At 44.8% G+C, this 20609-nt stretch overlaps 2 protein-coding genes across 11 annotated transcripts in view; one reads left to right on the top strand and one right to left on the bottom strand.

Annotated features, from left to right (window-relative positions):
• LOC147838831 (odorant receptor 131-2-like) overlaps positions 1–20609 on the top strand; it is a 1093102-nt gene that overhangs the window by 384645 nt on the left and 687848 nt on the right. The window lies entirely within an intron of this gene.
• myo7ab (myosin VIIAb) overlaps positions 1–20609 on the bottom strand; it is an 85263-nt gene that overhangs the window by 40771 nt on the left and 23883 nt on the right. For all 9 annotated transcript variants that reach the window (XM_087301146.1, XM_087301147.1, XM_087301144.1 and 6 more), the window contains 6 exons: positions 17337–17521; positions 17126–17247; positions 14881–15023; positions 14687–14800; positions 5927–6080; positions 5762–5838 (listed from right to left, as the gene is read on the bottom strand). In XM_087301146.1, the coding sequence (XP_087157272.1) occupies positions 5762–5838; positions 5927–6080; positions 14687–14800; positions 14881–15023; positions 17126–17247; positions 17337–17521 (795 nt within the window). The remainder of the gene's footprint in view (positions 1–5761; positions 5839–5926; positions 6081–14686; positions 14801–14880; positions 15024–17125; positions 17248–17336; positions 17522–20609) is intronic.

Here is a 20609-nt window from a genome sequence, read left to right as displayed (position 1 = left end):
GCTTTCATACCGCACGCAGCAGCAACGCGTCAGAGCGAGGCGTGAGCGTCGCCGAAGCAGCAGTGCAGCGATAGTTTCGGCGCTGGGTCTATTTTTGACGCGCTGCTCACGCTCAATTAAAGTGACAGTGCATTGAGAATGACCAAAACACATTGAATGACAGTAAAAACTAGCAATTTTACCCAATAAATGCGTTAATAATGTCAAATGGTTTATATATAGTCATTCAAATGAACTTAAAACGATTAAAAACGGCAACAAACATTTATTTAGGCCCGAACTACAAAACCAAATGTAAAACTATTTTACTATCATTTTTGCTTAAGTTGCACACTAGTGTTGTAGGAGAGGGGAATTGGAATATTTACGGGATTTGTAGTCCATAGCGAAGTGTATTGTGGGTAGTGTAGTTCGACACGCATGCTGGATTATGTGAGCTCGCTGTGTTCTGTGCAGCTGAGCAGAGGAAGAAAGTTTTAATCGGCTTTTTGTTTTATGTTCACTCGAGTTATTCCTACCAAGAGCTGTTTGCACTGTGAATCTGACAACACGAAAATAAGTAAAAGAATGGCATGCATTGGTTACTTTTGTCCGTCTCATCATCTGCACGAGCATGAATTAACGAGCTGTTATTCTGCCGCTGGACAGCACTGAAGCGGAGAAAGTAATACTAGTTTGATCATGTATAAATATCATTATAACTATATAGTATAAATATTATTATAACTAGGTCTACAACAACCTGATAATCAAAAAACAAATGACATGATATCACAGGCGATTGTCCTATGACTGTAGACACTTCTCAGCATACAGTACTATTTGATCTATAAAATGTGTAAAATAAACATTTGCAGGTTAAAGAAACAGCATAGGTGGGGCCTTGGTGCAGATGAAAAGTTTAAAAAGTGTATTTGTATATAGAGAGACATGGATAACTAGATAGAATAGACAGAGATAGGTTGATCTCTGCAGCAGCTGCCGAAGAGCTGCGCGCTGCAGACGCAGCTGGTGTGAAAGGCAAACGCCTGCGTGCTGCTACTGCTCGACATACGCGCTGCTCACGCTCTGCTCACGCGCCGCTGACGCTTGCGGTGTGAAACAGGCGTTACTCGCGGCGTCGCGGGCTGATTCCGGCTCGCATGCGGCAGCGCCTGCTCGCTCGGCCGCCGCATCTGGCTCGATTGACTCGGGCTGGAATTGGGTAGTGAGTCCAGGCATCCGGAGTAGGTCCAGCAGAGGTAACATTAGTCAGTCTGAGCTCTAAGAGATAAGTCTCCGGCAGGCGAGAATCTAGCCGGAACTGTGTTTTGCTATCTGGGTGGCTAGGCGTGTATCAGCAAACTAATAAAGCCCGAAAAAAGCCCTGAACTTAGCGAATAAACAGTGTTCCACCAGGATCATGTATGTCAGAAACTATAGTTTATTGCTGAACTCATTTTGTCATGGTAAAATAACACAGAAATCGAATAATAACATTTCAGTCTACTTCAGTCTCCTGCCGAAGCTCAGACGCCGCGCTTTGAGAAACTGTCAATCACAGCTGTCAATCACGATGACACGCCCAGCATTAAATTACTGCTAAAAACAAACTGTTTACAAAAATGAAGATCTGCACCTATTTCAGCACAATAACCAGTGCCTTAATCGACCAGAACTATCTTTCGGGACTATTTTATTGCAAGTGTAACATTTTTTTTATTTGGGCTCAAGTCTCCTTCATTAACACGGAGGAGGCGGGCTTTATGACTTGTACTGCAGCCAGCCCCCAGGGGGCGATCTAACGGCCGAAACCTTCACTCAAACGTAGGCTTGCGGCACACTTGGTTTGGTGTGCTGTCCTTGGAGAGGCCCTGACCTTATAAGATCTCCAAGCTCGGGGCTCCCCCAGTTTGCAGGGCAAGAGGGGAGTTTGAGCTCAGGTAGATTTCGAAAATTCCCCTGCTGTTTGTAGCTAATTAACAATTAGGGATTGTTATGAAGAGATATAGTGCCAATTTGGATTAGTCAATAAACTCCCGGGGTAAACCACCGGGAGTATGGGGAGAACATGTAAACTCCACACAGAAATGTTGACTGGTTTGGTAAGGACTAGAATCAGTGATGTTCTTGCTCTGAGGCAGCAACCACTGGGCCGCCATGCCGCCCATTCTAGGAAAGGAGGAAGAATAGGGGTGGAAGGGGGATTCTAAATAGATTTAGTTGAGCAATTCTTAAAGAATACAACATAGCAAGGTTTTCTCCATTAATCTATAGAACTTTCACGCACACAAACATGAATGTAATAGCATTTTTAAAAAATATTTTTTTGCACTGTATACTGCATTGTATTGTAAATATAATGTATTAAAGTGCTTACTTATCTGAAAACTCCCCTTCTGACTACTCTTACATATTTTACATCTTGGCACAAGGGGGCAGCCGCAAGCAAAAATTGGATTTGAGCTTGAGCAAGCAGAGCCCGAGCCATTTAAATCAAACTGAAAACAGAGCAAAGATTGTGGACGGTGAGAGCATGGAGACAGACGAAAAAATCGAAAAGACTGCGCGGAGAGAGAGAGCTGCCGGCAGGACATCTGAATAGACTCGTCACGCTGTGCCACTATCTAGTGTAATAACATTAGAGTCAAAGTCTGATGCTCACTAATGACTGCATTTATCTCAAACTCCCCTCCTTCAACTGCACGGATAACACAGAACCACCAAGCTAATGAGAGAGATGAATCTCAGCAAGACAGCAAAAGCAAAGCCCTTCAAAAACCGACGCAAAATGGCATTAAACCAAAGCTTAAATGATGTATACAGAGCTTACAGGTTTGCAGACTTCTGTACACAAAGAGCAAAATATTGCTGTTCATTTCTCTTGATGCTACCTACCTATGCTGTTTTAAACAATATCTGTTTGTTTGTACAATCCTGTCGGACTCAGTTTTGGTCTTTAAGTCTTATTTGATTCTCATTATTTAAATTTCAAGCATATTTTAATGTGGTCATGTCATTGGTCCATGAACATGTCCTGCTTGTTCAAACTATTTCATAACTGTAACAAGAGGCAATTCAATCATAACTTAATATTAAAACAGCAATCATAACATTATTCACCAATATGTGTCTCTTTTTGGGTTCTCGGAAGCTAAAGAACTAAAAAATGTAAAACAGGAAATACATTGGGACCATTGTTTTTGTTTATATCGCTCAAAATGGTCTATAGAGGTTCTAGAGGGAACCTCATAATAGCAAGCTTGTCTCACTCTCGCCTCCCACCCCTAAATTTAGAATTGTGGAATAATTGAACAGTGAAACAAAACTACATGAAGTTTGTACCTAAACAGACTGAACAACAAATGGTTAGGAATTAGGGCTGCACAATATCGCTTAGCATCGATATCCGCAATAGTCACATCGCAAGATATGCAATGTTAAATCTAAATTATAATTGACCAAGAGCTACAGAATTGTATATAATTACTGTATTTATACAGAATTGATACAATTTATGCAAAAAAAAAAATAAAAATCTTACTTAGAATATTTTGTCTTGTTTCTGGTCCAAATATCTACATTTTAAAGTGAAAATAAGATTATTTTACTTACCTAACTGGCAGATAATTTCGCTTGTTTAAAAAAAAACACTCTTAATTTTGAGTGGAATTTTAAATATTTTTTTTTACTTGATCAACATTTTTTAAAAATATTTGGACTAGAAACGAGATAATTATTTTTTTTAAAAAGTTCAATGTGAATTTTTAATTTCTGTACCCAAATATGTTAGACTTTAAATAGTCGCTCAGTTGGTAGCACATTTGCCTCACAGCAAGAAGGTCGCTGGTTCGAGCCTGGGTCAGTTGGCATTTCTGGGAGTTTGCATGTTCTCCCTATGTTCGCATGGGTTTCCTCCGGGTACAGCTGGAAGGGCATCCGCTGCGTAAAACATATGCTGGATAAGGCGGCGGTTCATTCCGCTGTGGTGACCCCTGATTAATAAAGAGACTTAGCCAAAAAGAAAATGAATGAATGAATATAAGATTTTTCCAATATTGTGCAGCCCTATAAGGATTGTGTTTTTTAATCTGTTTGGACACATTAACCAACTGCACAAAGCAAGAAATAACTGTAAATGAGATATGAATTGTGACTCATTCTTGTCGCCAGATCTTGGTGAAAAAAAAAAAACAGCAAACAAGGATATGTCTATTATAGACAGAGATAAATTTAAATACTTTATGAAAACTAATATCAATATATCAATATGTGCATGCGACTGATTTAATAGCTATAATAAACTTGATAGATTCATGAGTAAATCATAAAAACAAACAAGTCCACAAAAGCTTATTATAAGTGAACATGGCAACACTGTATGTGTGCACAAACCATGATGCCTCTGTTGTCAGGTTTGATGTTGTAAAATATACAATATAAATTGGTTAAAAATAGTGAATTCCAAACACGTGAGATGCCTGACAGTCAATTACCAACCATCCAGGTTTGTCATGTTTTGAAGGCTAAACACACGGAACAATTTGGAGAATTTCCTCGCCAATTTAAATGTGTCCATCATTCCAAAAGCTGATTGGGAGTACATTGCCTAAACTGTCTGGTTGTTCTGATAAGATTGAGTTTACAATTAAATATCAAATAGAGTGAACTATCTTGTGAACCCCAAGTGCTGGGAAACAACCATACCCGCTCTCATCCACACACAAATTCAGACTATGGACAGTTTAGTTTATTTAATTCACTCAGCCTGGATCTTAATAATAATTATAATCTTAATCTGTCATGCTTGTATGACAACTTGTTTTGCTGGCTTGACAAAATTGGCTTGATAAAAACTTCTAGAGAGATTGCGGAGTGACATATAAAATAATAAATTACAAAAAAAGTACAATAAATAATTCTGAATGCAGGATAAGATAAATGTCAAAGTTGGGCCCCTAAAAGTATGAGTGGTCCCCGCCTGACCCCCTCAGTTACTGTGATCTAGAACTTCCACCAAGTTTTTATAGTCATTCTAACAAATAAAGATGTGTACTGTGATATATACGATCAGTTTTAATTGTAAGATACATCATATTTTGAGATTTGTGAGGTTGCAAACTACAATATACAATCTCTAGTATTCAATTCAATTCAGCTTTATTTGTATAGCGCTTTTACAATGTAGATTGTGTCAAAGCAGCTTCACATAAATGATCATAGTAACTGAAACAGTGTAGTTCAGTATTTAGTGTTTAAGTTCAGTTTAGCTCAGTTCAGTGTGATTTAAATCATTACAGAGTTCAAACACTGAAGAGCAAACTCATCAATGCGTAGCTCTACCAATCCTGAACCATGCGAGCCAGTGGCGACAGCGGAGAGGGAAAAAAAACTTCACCAGATATGAGTGAAGAAAAAAAACCTTGAGAGAACCAGACTCAGTTGGGCATGACCATTTTAATTTCTCCGCTGGCCAAAAGTCTTGTACTTTTAGTATAGTACGAGTGTGCTTATATGAACTGTCTTTTAGTTAATAACATGTATGGTGATAATGAATAAATGTATGATGAAGCCTTTAATTAATATACATGAAAGTATCACTTAACATATTAATATAATAAACTGTTAATTGCAAATTTTATAATCATTAATGAATCGTTTAGTTCTTGATTGGTCATACTTTAACCCATGATTATGATAACCCATGATTATTACCTATAAGTGTTGTAAAATGATTTCAAATTAATTTTAAAGCACTTTCATAGGTTCACATGCATCTCACCTCCAACAGAGAGGCTGCGTTAGCCAGGTCGGGAGAGCGAACCACCACGCAGGTGTCCAGGTTTCTCTGTGTTCGAGCTGTGTGAGCAGCACAAAACAAACAGGCTATTTAGCACATCTGTCATTTCTTATGAGGCAGAGGATTATTAATAATAACAGTTTCCACCTTCGAAGCGCAGGTTGCCCATATGTAGGATGGCAGCCAACAGTTTGGAGATCTCCCAGTATTCAGTTTCGGTAAACATCAGGATCTTCATGGCTGACAGGATGCTGGAGTATTCCTTCATATCATCCCTCCCTTCACAGACAGTACAGTTCCCCTGGATGACAGGAAAAGAGAGAGGGAGACTGTATATATATATATATATATATATATATATATATATATATATATATATATATATATATATATACATATATATATATATATATATATATATATATATATATATATATATATATATATATATATATATATATATATATATATATATGTTTCCACAACCTTTGTTCCTAGGCTTGGTTTTTTGCATAAAAATGTTACACGGCAGTATATATTACAGTATATGCCTCGTGAATCACCAAACTTGTATATATATTTTGTAATTTGGTGGGAAACAAATGAATGCCTTTGCTACATATTTCTATACAATGGAATTAATGTGGAAAGGTTATTTTTAAGCTCCAAAATTGCAATGAACAAAAATAAAAACAATTACTATGACTTTGTTGAATATGAAGCATGAACCATATGGACCACGTCCATTACATCATTTTATGCCATTTATTTTGTTATGTTGGAGCTTATAAGACCAAGTCCAGATTACTTTAATTATATGATAAAACAAGCAATCAGAATATTCTTCAAAGGAATGCACAATTTTTGGGAATGAAAACCCTATTATGCTCTTCTAAAAGTTTCTAATTTTCTTTTCTTTTGGAGGTCTTACACAACAGATTTACATCTATCCAAGGTCAAGATCATATAAGATAAACTACAGCAGGGATTTGGACCAAATCAAAGGTCCAAAACTGAATTTTCATCGATGCCAAACATCTGGAAAAACTGGCTATAACAAAGTTAGATTTTAATAATAATGCACATACTTACATGAACCATTGAAAAAATGAAATACTTTTTTAAAAATATATAATAATAGCAAGTATCAAAATGGCCAAATGATTAGTGGAACTCAATTTAAGTGTCAGCAATTATTAAGAAAAATAAAAAAAACATACAAACAAACCAGAGGTAGGTCAAAAGTCACATGGTTAAAAATACAGAGCAATGTAATGTGAGCAATGGCACTGTCTGTTTCATTGGCTTTTGTTTCACAATAGATTTTGACATTTCCACTCTTCACAACTCCAACTGTCTCATTCCAAATCAAACAGGGTAATATAAATGCATACCTGTCTGTCAAATCATCTTTGAAAACTCAAATTTTCTTTGTCAACTTTTCTATTTTGGAAACTGACAACGTGTCCGTATCAGGACTGGAATCTGAACTTTAAAAAGTCCTGCACTCTTTTCTCTCAGTGTCAAAAAACGATTTCTGAGCGTCTACTCAGTTCTGATTGGTCAGATGGCTTAGTCTGGCTACTTTCATTACTTGTCAGAAAACAAACACCCATTACTACATCAGAATTTTCAGCAACAAATTTTCAGTTGCACTACAGCACTTTACTCAATGACAAGAATGGCTTTCGTCTACTAAAGGAGGTCAAGCCTTCTCATTTATGGCTCCTAAACACTGGAATAGCCTTCCTGATAATGTCAAAAGCTCATTTGACAAACTCTCGCAGTTCAAAACTAGATTCAAGACCTATCTTTCTAGTAAAGCATACACACAATGAATCACAAAACGATATGAAGCATGAGGGTGCTACACAGTTTAGCAAGCTTGACAACCACTTGACATATGCTTTACATGTTTGTTTCTATGTTTGTTTGTATAACTACTATTTTCCTTTATAACACTTCATTTTTGCATCTCGTTTAAACACATACTATGAACAGAAGCTATGCAAATTATTTTCTTTATTCTCTATTTCTACTTAAGGACACTCATCTCGAGGACCGTAAAGACCATGTAGCTTCATTGATGCGATCCAAGACCTGTGAAGAAATGATGCCACGGTATCCATAATTCTGGACCAGGCTGTATTGTGAGCTGATGCTGTGGTGGTCATGGAAGAGTGGAGTGCATGAGACTGATTCCTGAAAGACCCCAGTGACAGACGAGTCTTTGCACTGATCCAGTGGGCCAGTATGATCTTCATGATGGACATCCAGGGTTCCCCTTCGGTTGGGGAACTTCAGTGCCATGAATGGGAGGATTCGGATCAGAAGCCGCTTATCTGGAGAGTATTGAACGGGCCAATGAATGAAATTAATTGGCAGCGTAAGCTTGCGCAGGTGTGCGACATCTGCAATTATCTCAGCATATAAGCACACCTGAAGCCAGCAGACGCCATCCTTTTCGCTTCAGATCCTTTCTGAGTGAGTCGATGAGGGTTCCTCTTGCTGATCAGCACTTCAGAGCGAACGAGTGTGTCTCCCGGTCCAGAGTGGGTCTTCGCGGTGGCAGACGGTCGAGCTGGGTTACTCCCTTGCCTGCGGTTCTTTGGGCTCCTCCAGAGCGGTGCGTATAGTTGCAACTTTCTTAAAAGAGCAACACAGTCGTGCAGCACGTCCTTTTCAGGATGGCGCTCCGACTGTGCGTTTCTGGATGCGGGGGTTTCCTGTCTCCGGATGATGGACACGATCACTGCATTGCATGTTTGGGGGTCCAGCATGTTAATGCGGTGCTCGCGGGCGGTTCATGTCGTCATTGCGATGCCATGACCGTTGCACAGCTAAGATCGCGGCTAACTTTCGCAAGAGAGCGAGCCACCCCAGTTGCCTCCTGTTCTAAAAAAGCAGCGGGCGCTCGGGCAGATCTGAGGGTTTCAGCGGGAGCTAATCCGCCGCCCACGGGCTCGCGGACCTCTCGCTCCTCACGGCGCTCCATCCAAGCTTCGGGTGGTGAGAGTGATCCGTCTAACCAGATGGTAGCTCTCACACTCGCTGACACCGGAGATCAGATGTCCTCCGCGGCATCGGAGGGTGGGCTTTCACTGTCCGACGAAGATCCGGACCCGCTCGCCCCCTCCGGGCAGGTGAGCGCTGTCAAATCGGATCCTGAAGCGGACATGTTAGCCGTGCTTTCCCGGGCTGCTTCGGCCGTGGGGTTGGAGATGGTTTATCCCCCAGCTCCGCGGCCGGACCGACTAGATGGGTGCTACGTAGAGGACCAGAAGGCGAAGCCTTCGAAGCCTCTCGTCCCCTTCTTCCCGGAAGTGCACAGTAGGCTCACGCAGTCCTGGAGGGCACCTTTCTCTGCCCGTGCTGCGAGTGCCTCCGCCCTCACCGCCCTTGACGGCGGAGCTGCCAGGGGGTATGAGGCGATCCCGTCAGTGGAGCGCGCTATCGCGGTCAATCTTTGTCCGCGCGGCGCCTCTACGTGGCGGGGTTTGCCCCGCCTCCCGTCCAAAGCCTGTAGGTTGTCTGCCTCCCTCGGAGCCAGAGCTTATAAGGCTGCGGGCCAGGCTGCTTCTGCTTTGCACGCGATGGCCACCTACCAGCGCTACCAAGCGCAGGCGCTGGCCGAGCTGCACGAGGGCGGGTCCAACCCAAGCTTATTACATGAGCTGCGCACCGCGACCGACTATGCTCTTCGGACTACTAAGTCCGCCGCGTGTGCGCTGGGGAGGACGATGTCCACACTTGTGGTTCAGGAACGCCACCTCTGGCTAAACCTGGCCGATATGCGCGACGTTGACAAAGTTCGCTTTCTTGACTCGCCCATATCCCAGGCTGGCCTGTTCGACGACACCGTCGGTGAATTCACCCAGGAATTCAAGGCGGTGAAAGAGCAGTCGGATGCGATGGGCAATGTCATCTATCGGCGTGGTCGTAAGCCCGCTCCGCCCGCCGAGCCATCCACCTCCGCTGTTCCTCGCCGAGGGCGCCCGCCAACGAGTGCTGCCCCGCCCCCGCCTGCGCCTCCGGCCAAGCGGGCGCGGCGTTCACCTCGAAAGCAGGCAGCCCCTCCTGCCCAGGGCGCCGTTAAGTCCGGTAAATGGACCGCGAAGCGTCCCTGAGACAGGCCATCCGGAGAAGAGGAAACTTGCTCTTTCCCCGCTGGAGGGCGGGGCCCCGATAACAACGGTACTTTTCAGTGCCACCAAAACATCAGTAAAAGAGCACTTTTTCCCTTCCCCGGATGTGACTGCACGAGTTCTGCCAGTCCGGGACGCGCTGCCTTCCGGCTCGCAGACTCTACGTGCTTCGCCAGTGGCTCACGAGCGCTGGGGGGACGGTCTCCCTTCCCTCAGCCCTCCAGCCCCCTCTCCGGAGTCAGGGTGCGGAGCCAGAGCGAATCGCTCTCCTCCAGCTCTTCCGCGGGACCCTCGTGCTTCCCAGATCAGCACACCCACTCTGCGCTGCCCCACCGCTGGTACGTCAGCGATTGTAGCGATGACTCCATTAGCGAGGGCTCTGCCTGCCTGGTTAGCGCGGGCCAGCCCCTCGCGGTGGCTCATACGCACAATCAGACTCGGTTACGCGATTCAGTTCGCGAAACGGCCCCCCAAGTTTACGGGCGTGTATTTCTCCAGGGTCAACCCCCTGTCCGCCCCTGTCTTGCGAGAGGAGATTGCTGCCCTCCTGGCGAAGGGTGCAATCGAGCCGGTTCCTCCAGCCGAGATGGAGAGTGGGTTTTACAGCCCATACTTCATCGTACCCAAAAAGAGCGGTGGGTCACGGCCAATCCTAGTTCTGCGCGTTTTGAACCGCTGTCTGCACAAGCTGCCGTTCAGAATGCTCACGCAGAGGCGCATTCTCCAATGCGTTCGTCCTCGGGATTGGTTTGCAGCCATAGACCTGAAGGACGCGTATTTCCATGTCTCCATTCTTCCACGCCACCGCCAATTTCTGCGGTTTGCGTTCGAGGGTCGAGCGTGGCAGTACAAGGTCCTCCCCTTCGGGCTCTCTCTGTCTCCGCGGGTCTTCACCAAACTCGCGGAGGGTGCCCTAGCGCCCCTTCGGCTCGCAGGCATTCGCATACTCAGTTATCTCGACGACTGGCTGATTTTAGCCCACTCGCGGGAGCAATTGATTATGCACAGGGACGAGGTGCTTCGGCATCTCCGCCTACTGGGGCTTCAGGTCAACCGAGAAAAGAGCAAACTCGCCCCCGTGCAGAGGATTTCTTTTCTCGGGATGGAGCTGGACTCGATCACCATGGTAGCGCACCTCTCCGAGGAACGCGCTCGCCTGTTGCTGAACTGTCTGAGGGAGCTCGACAGCAAACTAGTGGTCCCACTGAAGTTCTTTCAGAGGCTCCTGGGGCATATGGCATCCGCAGCCGCCGTCACGCCGCTCGGGTTGCTCCATATGAGACCACTTCGGCACTGGCTTCACGATCGGGTCCCCAGACGCGCATGGCACGCGGGCACACACCGGGTCTCGGTTACTGCGCTGTGTCGCCGCGCCCTCAGCCCTTGGAACGACCCCTCGTTCCTACAGGCCGGTGTGCCTCTAGGACAGGCGTCCAGCCATGTTGTTGTTTCAACAGACGCTTCCAACACGGGTTGGGGGGCCGTGTGTCGCGGGCATGCGGCTGCGGGCCTCTGGAAGGGTGCCCAGCTGCATTGGCATATCAATCGCCTAGAGCTGTTGGCAGTGTTCCTCGCTCTCCACCGCTTTTTACCGGTGCTGGAGCGGCAACACGTGCTGGTCAGGACGGACAGTACGGCGGCGGCGGCGTATATCAACCGCATGGGGGGTATGCGCTCTCGCCGCATGTCTCAGCTCGCCCGCCGTCTGCTCCTCTGGAGTCACCCGCGGCTGAAATCGCTGCGCGCCATTCACGTCCCAGGCACGCTCAATCGTGCAGCCGATGCGATCTCACGACAGCTGTTACGCCCTGGAGAATGGAGACTCCACCCCGAGTCTGTTCAGCTGATATGGGCGCGATTCGGGGAGGCCCAGATCGATCTGTTTGCTTCCCCCGAGAACGCTCACTGCCAGTTGTTTTTTTCCCTGACCGAGGGCTCTCTCGGCACGGATGCACTGGCCCACAGCTGGCCTCGGGGCATGCGCAAGTATGCGTTTCCCCCAGTGAGCCTGCTCGCGCAGTTTCTGTGCAAGGTCAGGGAGGACGAGGAACAGGTTCTGCTAGTTGCGCCCCTTTGGCCCAACCGGACCTGGATATCAGAGCTCTCACTCCTCGCGACGGCCCTCCCCTGGCGGATCCCTTTGAGAGAGGACCTACTCTCTCAGGGACAGGGCACCATCTGGCACCCTCGCCCCGATCTTTGGAACCTCCACGTGTGGTCCCTAGACGCGAGGAAGACTTAGGTAACCTACCGACTGCGGTGGTTAATACCATCACTCAGGCTAGAGCCCCCTCCACGAGGCGCGCCTACGCCCTGAAGTGGAGTCTATTCACTGAATGGTGCGTCTCTCGCAGAGAAGACCCCCGAAATTGCCAGATTAGTGTTGTGCTCTCTTTCCTTCAAGAGAAGTTGGACAGCAGGCTGTCGCCCTCCACTCTCAAGGTTTACGTGGCCGCCATCTCCGCTTATCATAGCGCGGTAGCTGGCGGCACCGTGGGAAAGCATAACCTGGTCATCCAGTTCCTTAGGGGTGCTAGGCGAATTAATCCATCTCGCCCCCCTCTCATGCCCTCTTGGGATCTCGCCCTCGTTCTCACGAGTCTGCGATCCGATCCCTTTGAGCCACTCGAATCAGTATCTCTAAGATTTCTGTCCCTGAAGACAGCTCTGCTGGTTGCGTTGGCCTCCATCAAGAGGGTCGGGGACCTGGAGGCATTTTCGGTCAGTGACTCGTGCCTGGAATTCTGGCCGGATTACTCTCACGTTATCCTGAGACCCCGCCCCGGTTATGTGCCCAAGGTTCCTACCACCCCCTTTAGAGATCAGGTAGTGAACCTGCAAGCGCTGCCCCCGGAGGAGGCAGACCCAGCCCTTTCTTTACTTTGTCCAGTTCGCGCTCTGCGCATTTATGTGGACCGTACTCAGAATTTTAGATCATCTGAGCAGCTCTTTGTCTGTTATGGCGGTCGGCAGCAGGGAAGTGCCGTATCGAAACAAAGATTATCCCACTGGATTGTGGATGCCATTTCACTCGCTTATTCGAGTCGAGGTCAGCCGTGTCCCCCGGGAGTACGTGCACACTCCACTCGGAGCGTTGCATCCTCTTGGGCGCGTGCACGCGGCGCCTCTCTAACAGACATCTGTAGAGCTGCGGGCTGGGCGACACCCAACACATTTGCAAGGTTTTACAATCTGCGAGTGGAGCCGGTTTCCTCAAGGGTATTAGGTAACCCTTTGGTGATTGAGGAGACAACTCGGTAGGGTGTTGAAACACGCTTGCGGCGCCATTCTCCCTAAACACGGAGGTACGTGCGCCTTTTTTATCTGTCAGTAAAGTTCCCCGTCAGGTGAGCCCTGCAGATTCCTCCGTGGCCCCCAGCACTGACTCAGCGGAGGAGTCACTTGCTGGCCCACTACGTTGTAGGTTCGCCCGCTGGTCAGCCCGCGTTTTGGGTATAGGTGCCTGCTATGCGTGATCCCCATTAGGCGATCCCATATGCTTATTCCGCCACGGTTAAGTCCCCCCCCTGGGCGGACCCGTGTCTTCCCTCTCCGCTAACCACTCTTTTGCTATGCGTACTCCCCCTTTTTAGGGCTAGTCCATAGGTAAATTCTGCCATCTATCCCCCCCTTGGGTAACGGATGGCCTCCGCAGCGTCCTCCCTATCGGGATTGCACGCTTCCCAACGTACTGTCGTATTTCCTAGAATTATCTAGATGCTCACGACTTCCCAAAAAATATATCTAAATCCGTAAAACTTCTGTTGAAGTAGGATAAATTAGGGCCAGGGACACGTTGGAGGACCGTGCCCCCCATGATGTGGGTGCGTCACGCTTGCTTGACTATCTCCTCATCGGGGGTGTTGGTAAGGTGCAGTCATTATGGCGCTTTCCATATTCTCCCATTTATGGCACTGAAGTTCCCCAACCGAAGGGGAACGTTCGAGGTTACAGAAGTAACCCTTCGTTCCCCGAGGAGGGGAACGGAAGTGCCATATTCCGTCGCCATAATGACTGTCCCTTAGCTGTTTGAAAGTCTCTTCAGCTTAAAAGGATGGCGTCTGCTGGCTTCAGGTGTGCTTATATGCTGAGATAATTGCAGATGTCGCACACCTGCGCAAGCTTACGCTGCCAATTAATTTCATTCATTGGCCCGTTCAATACTCTCCAGATAAGCGGCTTCTGATCCGAATCCTCCCATTCATGGCACTTCCGTTCCCCTCCTCGGGGAACAAAGGGTTACTTCTGTAACCTCGAACGTTCTCCAGCCTCTGGCGCCTAGACTGCGACTCTGCACAAGAAGCTTGGCCAGAGGAAAAATGATCGAACCCAACAGAGCCTGGTTTCTCTTGAGGTTTTTCTCTTCACTTCCTTAATTGGTGAAGTTTGTTCCTCGCCACTGTTGCCCCTGGCTTGCTTGGCTGGGACTTGTGGATCTTGCTCTAGTGTTTGGACTTTCAGCTGTGAAATTTATACCACTTTGAACTAATCTAAACTTCAACGCTGAAAACTGGAGTGACAGTTTCAATTTACTAGAACTTCTATGTTAAGCTACTTTGACACATCTACATGGTAAAAGCTCTATAGAAATAATCATGCATTGAATTGAATCATCCTTTGAAGGTGAAAAAATACACCACAGCACACACTACTTTAAAGGCAAGATATGAAAAAGCACAACAGGGGCACTTTAATGGAAAGAGTTCATTCAAATGCTATTCAAAGTGCATTAGTCTGAACTGATAAAAACACAGACCCTCACCATAGTAAGATAAGTGTAGTCTGTGGCCCGGCCCAGACCTAATTTAGTCTTCTGATCCGGGCTCATGCCTGCCAGCATACAATAGAATATATGATAGTTCCTCTCATCCGCTGCCTACAAAGACAATTAAATGTTATTTTATCACTGATATTTCTCTGCAATCAATAGCATGATGAAGAGAGTCCCTTACTCACCTGTCTGCAAACTCTTGATTTCTCCAGCAGGTACTGCTCGATCTTTGCCCCCTCAATAGCTCCTCGCTTGTTGAAGTGAATATCAACATATTTTCCAAACCGGCTTGAGTTGTCATTGCGTATTGTCTTGGCATTACCAAATGCTGTGGAAACAAGAAAAACTTAAAAGAAAGAAATCTCAGCCTCATTGTGATGTGACACACGGTGGAAGTTAGACACAGAGAAAAGAGACAGCAGTGCATTTGGGAAATTCCTCTAATTTCAACTAAAGTCTGGTAGATTGTATGGTTTGTTTTATTTGCAAACAAGTATTTGTAATTGAAAAGATGTAAACCAAACGGTCAAACAAACCTGTTGGGTAATCTCCGGGGGGGTCATATCCTTTGCTATAATGTAGTGTCTCACAGACAGTACTTTGGGTTAAGCTACTTGAAGACCAACGGGTTAACATCGATGCTAAGGGACTGTACTATTCACTGTCTTCTGTCACTATTCACTGTCCTAATTGTCAAGAACGGTTAAGCCAAACAAAGCAATAAAATTTATGTCAATAACAATGATAAGCGCTGGACTTTTTTTACTCTTTATTGATCTAAGAGCCAATCACACAGCAGAAATCTGCAACAATGGGAATCTAAAAAGAGCATTGATATTAGAGATGCATTGAATTTTCTGCCACCGAAAATTTATTGGCCAAAATTACCGTATGTTATGCCATTTAATGGAGTATCTAATTTTTGTAGCTTTAGTCATTGTTGGGAGGCTCTTTTAAATCTGGAAGCATTAACAACTTATATAGAAATATATATCATTATCATTCAACATGGGAAATAACTATCGAGAATGTATTTTTGCCATATCACCCAGCCCTATGTGGAAGCAACAGTGAACCATACTGACTGTTGCATTGTTCTATATTCAGAAATATGAGTGACAGGTCTTTTATATTTTATACTCTTTCAGTTCATCAGTTGAAGCTCGAATTGGTTTGGCAACATCTTCACATGCTGAAATAGAATTTTAATTAAAATGAAAAGAAATTCAAAGCTGACACAATAGAGAAATTAAGATTAAAAGTGAAAGTAAAAGTAAAGTGATTTGTTGCTAAATGTGCAGACCGACATTCAGACTTTGTGCTCTGTACTATTCCCATCCAAGTGCACACACACAGACTAGGGGAGTCAGCAATAGGTGATTCAGTGTTTTTAGTCAGGTTTCTCACCTGTCAAAAATAATAATGTAAATAATAATAAAAAAAAAATCCCACCAAAATTAGGCCATGACTTCCCATGAAATAAAATTAAATATAGCCTAGTCTGCTATATTTTTTTAGATAAAGAGCTCATAAAAAAGAGAAAACTTAAAAATCTTCATTTACTTAGTTCTAGAGTTATAATTAATTTATTCATTCAATTTCCTTTGGCTTCGTCTCTTTTTTTCATCAGGGATCGCCACAGCAGAATGAACCGCCAACTTTCCCAGCATATGTTTTACACAGCGGATGCCCTTCCAGCTGTACACTACACTACGGACAATTTAGTTTGTTCAGTTCACTTATACCGCATGTCTTTGGGCTGTGGGGAAAACCAGAGCACCCAGAGGAAACCCACACCAACACAAGGAGAACATGCAAACTCCACACAAAAATGCCAACTGACCCAGCGGGGACCCAAACCAGCAACCTTCTTGCTGTGAGGTGACAGTGCTAACCACTGAGCCACTGTGTCACTCTGCGTTTTGATTTATGTAATATAATTTGTAATGTTAGGTTATGTAAACTGATTTCTCTTCTGGAATTAAAATTCATTCAGAGCAATTATTGCATAAAATAAACCAAAAGTCTTTAACAACTGCCTCTGTTTCTGATTCAGTGACACGTTTCAGTAAACAAGCTGCTCGAGATCGTGCCTAAAGCCTCAAGTTTGCTTCTGAGGCTTAAGCATGTGAGAAGCTGGGCATGAATCCATAAGCAGAGACATGGCACAGAAGGGTGAAGTGTTAAGCCCTGTTCACAATGACAACAATTAAATCGCTTGAGGTCACAAATCACTTAAAATCAACCAAAATCTCTTTAATTATTGATTATGTCCTGTTGCTTCAATATTCTGAACCTTCGAATGCTTCTTTACCAACGATGTAGAGCAGATCGCTGGGCTGTAAAAGATGTGACTTGGCACAAGCAATTACAAGATCAGTGTCAAACAGTTAGGGGATAAGTCATAGGTTTACAGATGGTCTTCCTAACCTTCCAAAATCGGGTTGGCCTCCAGAACCTGCTGCTCAATCCAGGAGTGTTGGCCACTTATAGCTGCCAGGAACTGCAGGATGAGCTTGGTGCTCTCCGTCTTTCCAGCTCCAGACTCACCGCTGAACACGCAACATGGTAAACAGGGTCATGTGCACTAACCAGTAGTAAAAACATTAATCCTCATGCTGCTGTGCAGGCTTTTAGTTACCTGATGATGCAGCACTGGTCCTTCTTGTTTCTTTGCATGCTGAAGTAGCAGTTGTCTGCAATGCCAAAGATGTGCGGCGGCATCTCTCCGATCTTTTTGTTGGTGTAGAGCCGGATCTGATCGGGGGTGTAGATGGGCAGAAGCTGGTATGGATTCACCGCTACCAGGATTGATCCAGTATATGTCTGAAATGCATTATTTTTGAAAACAAACAATATAAACGTATTAAAGCTGAACAGATTTAAAGATATGACAAAATAACAATAAACATGATTGCAAAGGGTTCTAATATTTTCTTGAATTTACAAGATTCACAATGATTTATATTTACTTATATTGATTATCGATACTCAAAATTTCGATACTTAAAATTTCGTTGTTGGTCCAAAAACAGCTTTTATTGAAGCTAAGCTGCTAATAAGGTTCAGTTCATATTTTGTCTCAGTATGAAGTCAAAGTACCAGGAAAGATCAAAGAGTAACATCTACTTTACATCATTGCCTCTTTAGACCTTCATACTCAGTAGGAGGAGAGTAATATGAGATCCAAACACAGGATTACACCAACAACAAAATGATTTACATTTACATTTAGTCATTTAGAAGACGCTTTTATCCAAAGCGACTTACAAATGAGAACAAGGAAGCAATTTACACAACTAAGAGCAACAATGAATAAGTGCCATAGGCAAGTTTCAGGTCTGTAAATTCTAAGAAGGGAAGTATTAGTAGTATTAGAATTTTTTTTTTTTTTTGTACAGTTAGTGTGACATTCAGAGAGGCAATTGCAGATTAGGAAGTGAAGTGGAGACAAAATAGTTGAGTTTTTAGTCGTTTCTTGAAAATAGCGACTGAGTCTGCTGTTCTGATGCAGTTAGGGAGTTCATTCCACCAACTGGTCAGATTGAGCGTGAGCGTTCGCGAAAGTGATTTCTTCCCTCTTTGGGATGGAACCACGAGGCGACGTTCATTCACAGAACGCAAGTTTCTGGAGGGCACATAGATCTGCAGAAGTGAGAGCAGATAAGAAGGAGCAAGGCCAGAAGTCACTTTGTAGGCAAACATCAGAGCTTTGAATTTGATGCGAGCAGCAACTGGCAGCCAGTGCAAACGGACTAGCAGCGGAGTGACATGTGCTCGTTTAGGTTCATTGAAGACAACTCGTGCTGCTGCGTTCTGGAGCAGTTGAAGAGGCTTGATAGGGTTAGCTGGAAGCCCAGCTAGTAGAGAGTTGCAGTAATCCAGTTTGGAGAGAACAAGAGCTTGAACAAGGAGTTGAGCTGCATGTTCAGATAAGAAGGGTCGGATCTTTCTGATGTTATAGAGTGCGAATCTGCACGATCGAGCAGTTCTAGAAATGTGGTCAGAGAAGTTTAGTTGGTCATCAATCATTACTCCAAGGCTTTTCACCATTTTGGATGCAGTAATGGTTGCCCCATCCATCTGGATTGAAAAGCTATGGTGTAGAGTCGAGTTGGCAGAAACTACAAGCATTTACGTTTTTGCGAGGTTCAGCTGAAGATGATGATCTTTCATCCAGTGTGAAATATCCAACAGGCAGGCTGAGATGCGAGCTGGAACCGAGGGATCATCAGGATGAAAAGAGAGGTATAGCTGGGTATCATCAGCATAGCAGTGGTAGGAGAATCCATGTCTCTGGATGACTGGTCCTAGAGATGATGTGTAGATAAAGAAAAGAAGTGGCCCAAGAACAGAGCCTTGAGGTACCCCAGTGTTTAGATGCTGTAGGTTGGAAACCTCTCCCTTCCAAGACACCCTGAATGACCTGTCAGAGAGGTAAGATCTGAACCATTGTATAACAGTGCCCGCAACGCCCAGTGACTCGAGCATAGATAGCAGGATCTGGTGGTTGACACTGTCAAAAGCAGCTGACAAGTCCAGCAAAATGAGGACTGATGATTTAGAGTCTGCTTTAGCCAGTCTGAGATCCCCCACGACCGAGAGCAGGGCAGTCTCAGTTGAGTGGCCTTTCTTAAAGCCGGATTGCTTGTTGTCCATGAGATTGTTTTGAGTAAGAAAGTCCAGGACTTGATTGAACACTACTTTCTCCAGAATCTTGGCCATGAATGGAAGCAGGGATACTGGTCTGTAGTTTTCAAGTAGCGTATGGTCCAGGTTGGGTTTCTTTAGCAGTGGGGTTACCCTAGCCTGCTTAAATGAAGTGGGGAATTAACCAGAGTCAAGAGATGTGTTAATTATGTGAGTCAGTGTTGGTATGACTGCAGGAGAGATGGCTTGCAAGAGATGAGAGGGAATGGGATCGAGTGGACAGGTGGTTGCATGGCTAGATAGCACGAGTTTGGACACCTCAGACTCAGAGAGCTGAGAAAAAGAGGTGAGTGTGTGTGGTGTTGGTGGTGTATCTTGCGTGTTTGTTGTAGGTGCAGCAAATTGAGCACTGATTTTTGCAGTTTTGGTGCAAAAGAATGTAGCAAAGTCATCAGTAGTAAGTGTGGAGGATGCGGGTGGAGGAGGAGGATAGAGGAGGGAGGAAAATGTTTTAAAAAGTAGGCGAGGATTAGTGGCATTGTTGATTTTCAGACGGTAATATGTCTGCTCTGCAAAAGTAGCCTCAGCTGAGAAAGAGGACAGAAGAGTTTGGTATGTTAAGAGCTGTGCAGGATTTTTAGTTTTCCGCCAAATTCTCTCTGCAGCCCGAAGTTTTGAGCGATGCTCACGGAGAGCATCCGAGAGCCAGGGTGCAGGAGGACTGGCACGGGCTGGCCTGGATGCAAGAGGACATAATCGGTCTAGACATGATGCTAGTGTGGAGCAGAGTGTATCAGTGGCACTGTTCGAATCAAGTGCAGAGAGTTTGCAAGATGGAGGAAGAGAGTCTGAAACAATGGTGGATAGTCTATTGGGTGAGAGAGATCGTAGGTTTCTGCGAAAGGTAACCAGTGTTGGAGTGTGTGGCGGCTCAGGAGTAATGTGGATGTTGAGAGACAGAAGGAAATGATCCAATATTTGTAGTGGAGTTCTTTTGTGTTTAGTTGAAGAAATTAATTTATATAAGTTTGGAATGAGTAGAGCATGAGTACAGAAAATGACTGACGTTTTTTTTTGCGTGAACTGTCCCTTTAATACACTTTGGGTATTGGTTCTATCACATAGCAAAAAACCCAGAACATGCTTTGATGACCAATTCATGAACAAATGATTCTTTTGAGTCTGGTCAGGATAAAAGATTCACAAATCTGTGTAAAACCTGCTCAAAATTAAGTGAATTGATTCAAATTTGCTGATTGTGTGA

This window comes from Danio rerio, chromosome 21 (assembly GCF_052040795.2).
Source record: "Danio rerio strain M-AB ecotype USA chromosome 21, GRCz13ab, whole genome shotgun sequence".
Classification (NCBI taxonomy): domain Eukaryota; kingdom Metazoa; phylum Chordata; class Actinopteri; order Cypriniformes; family Danionidae; genus Danio; species Danio rerio.
This window is presented reverse-complemented; position numbering and strand designations above follow the sequence as displayed.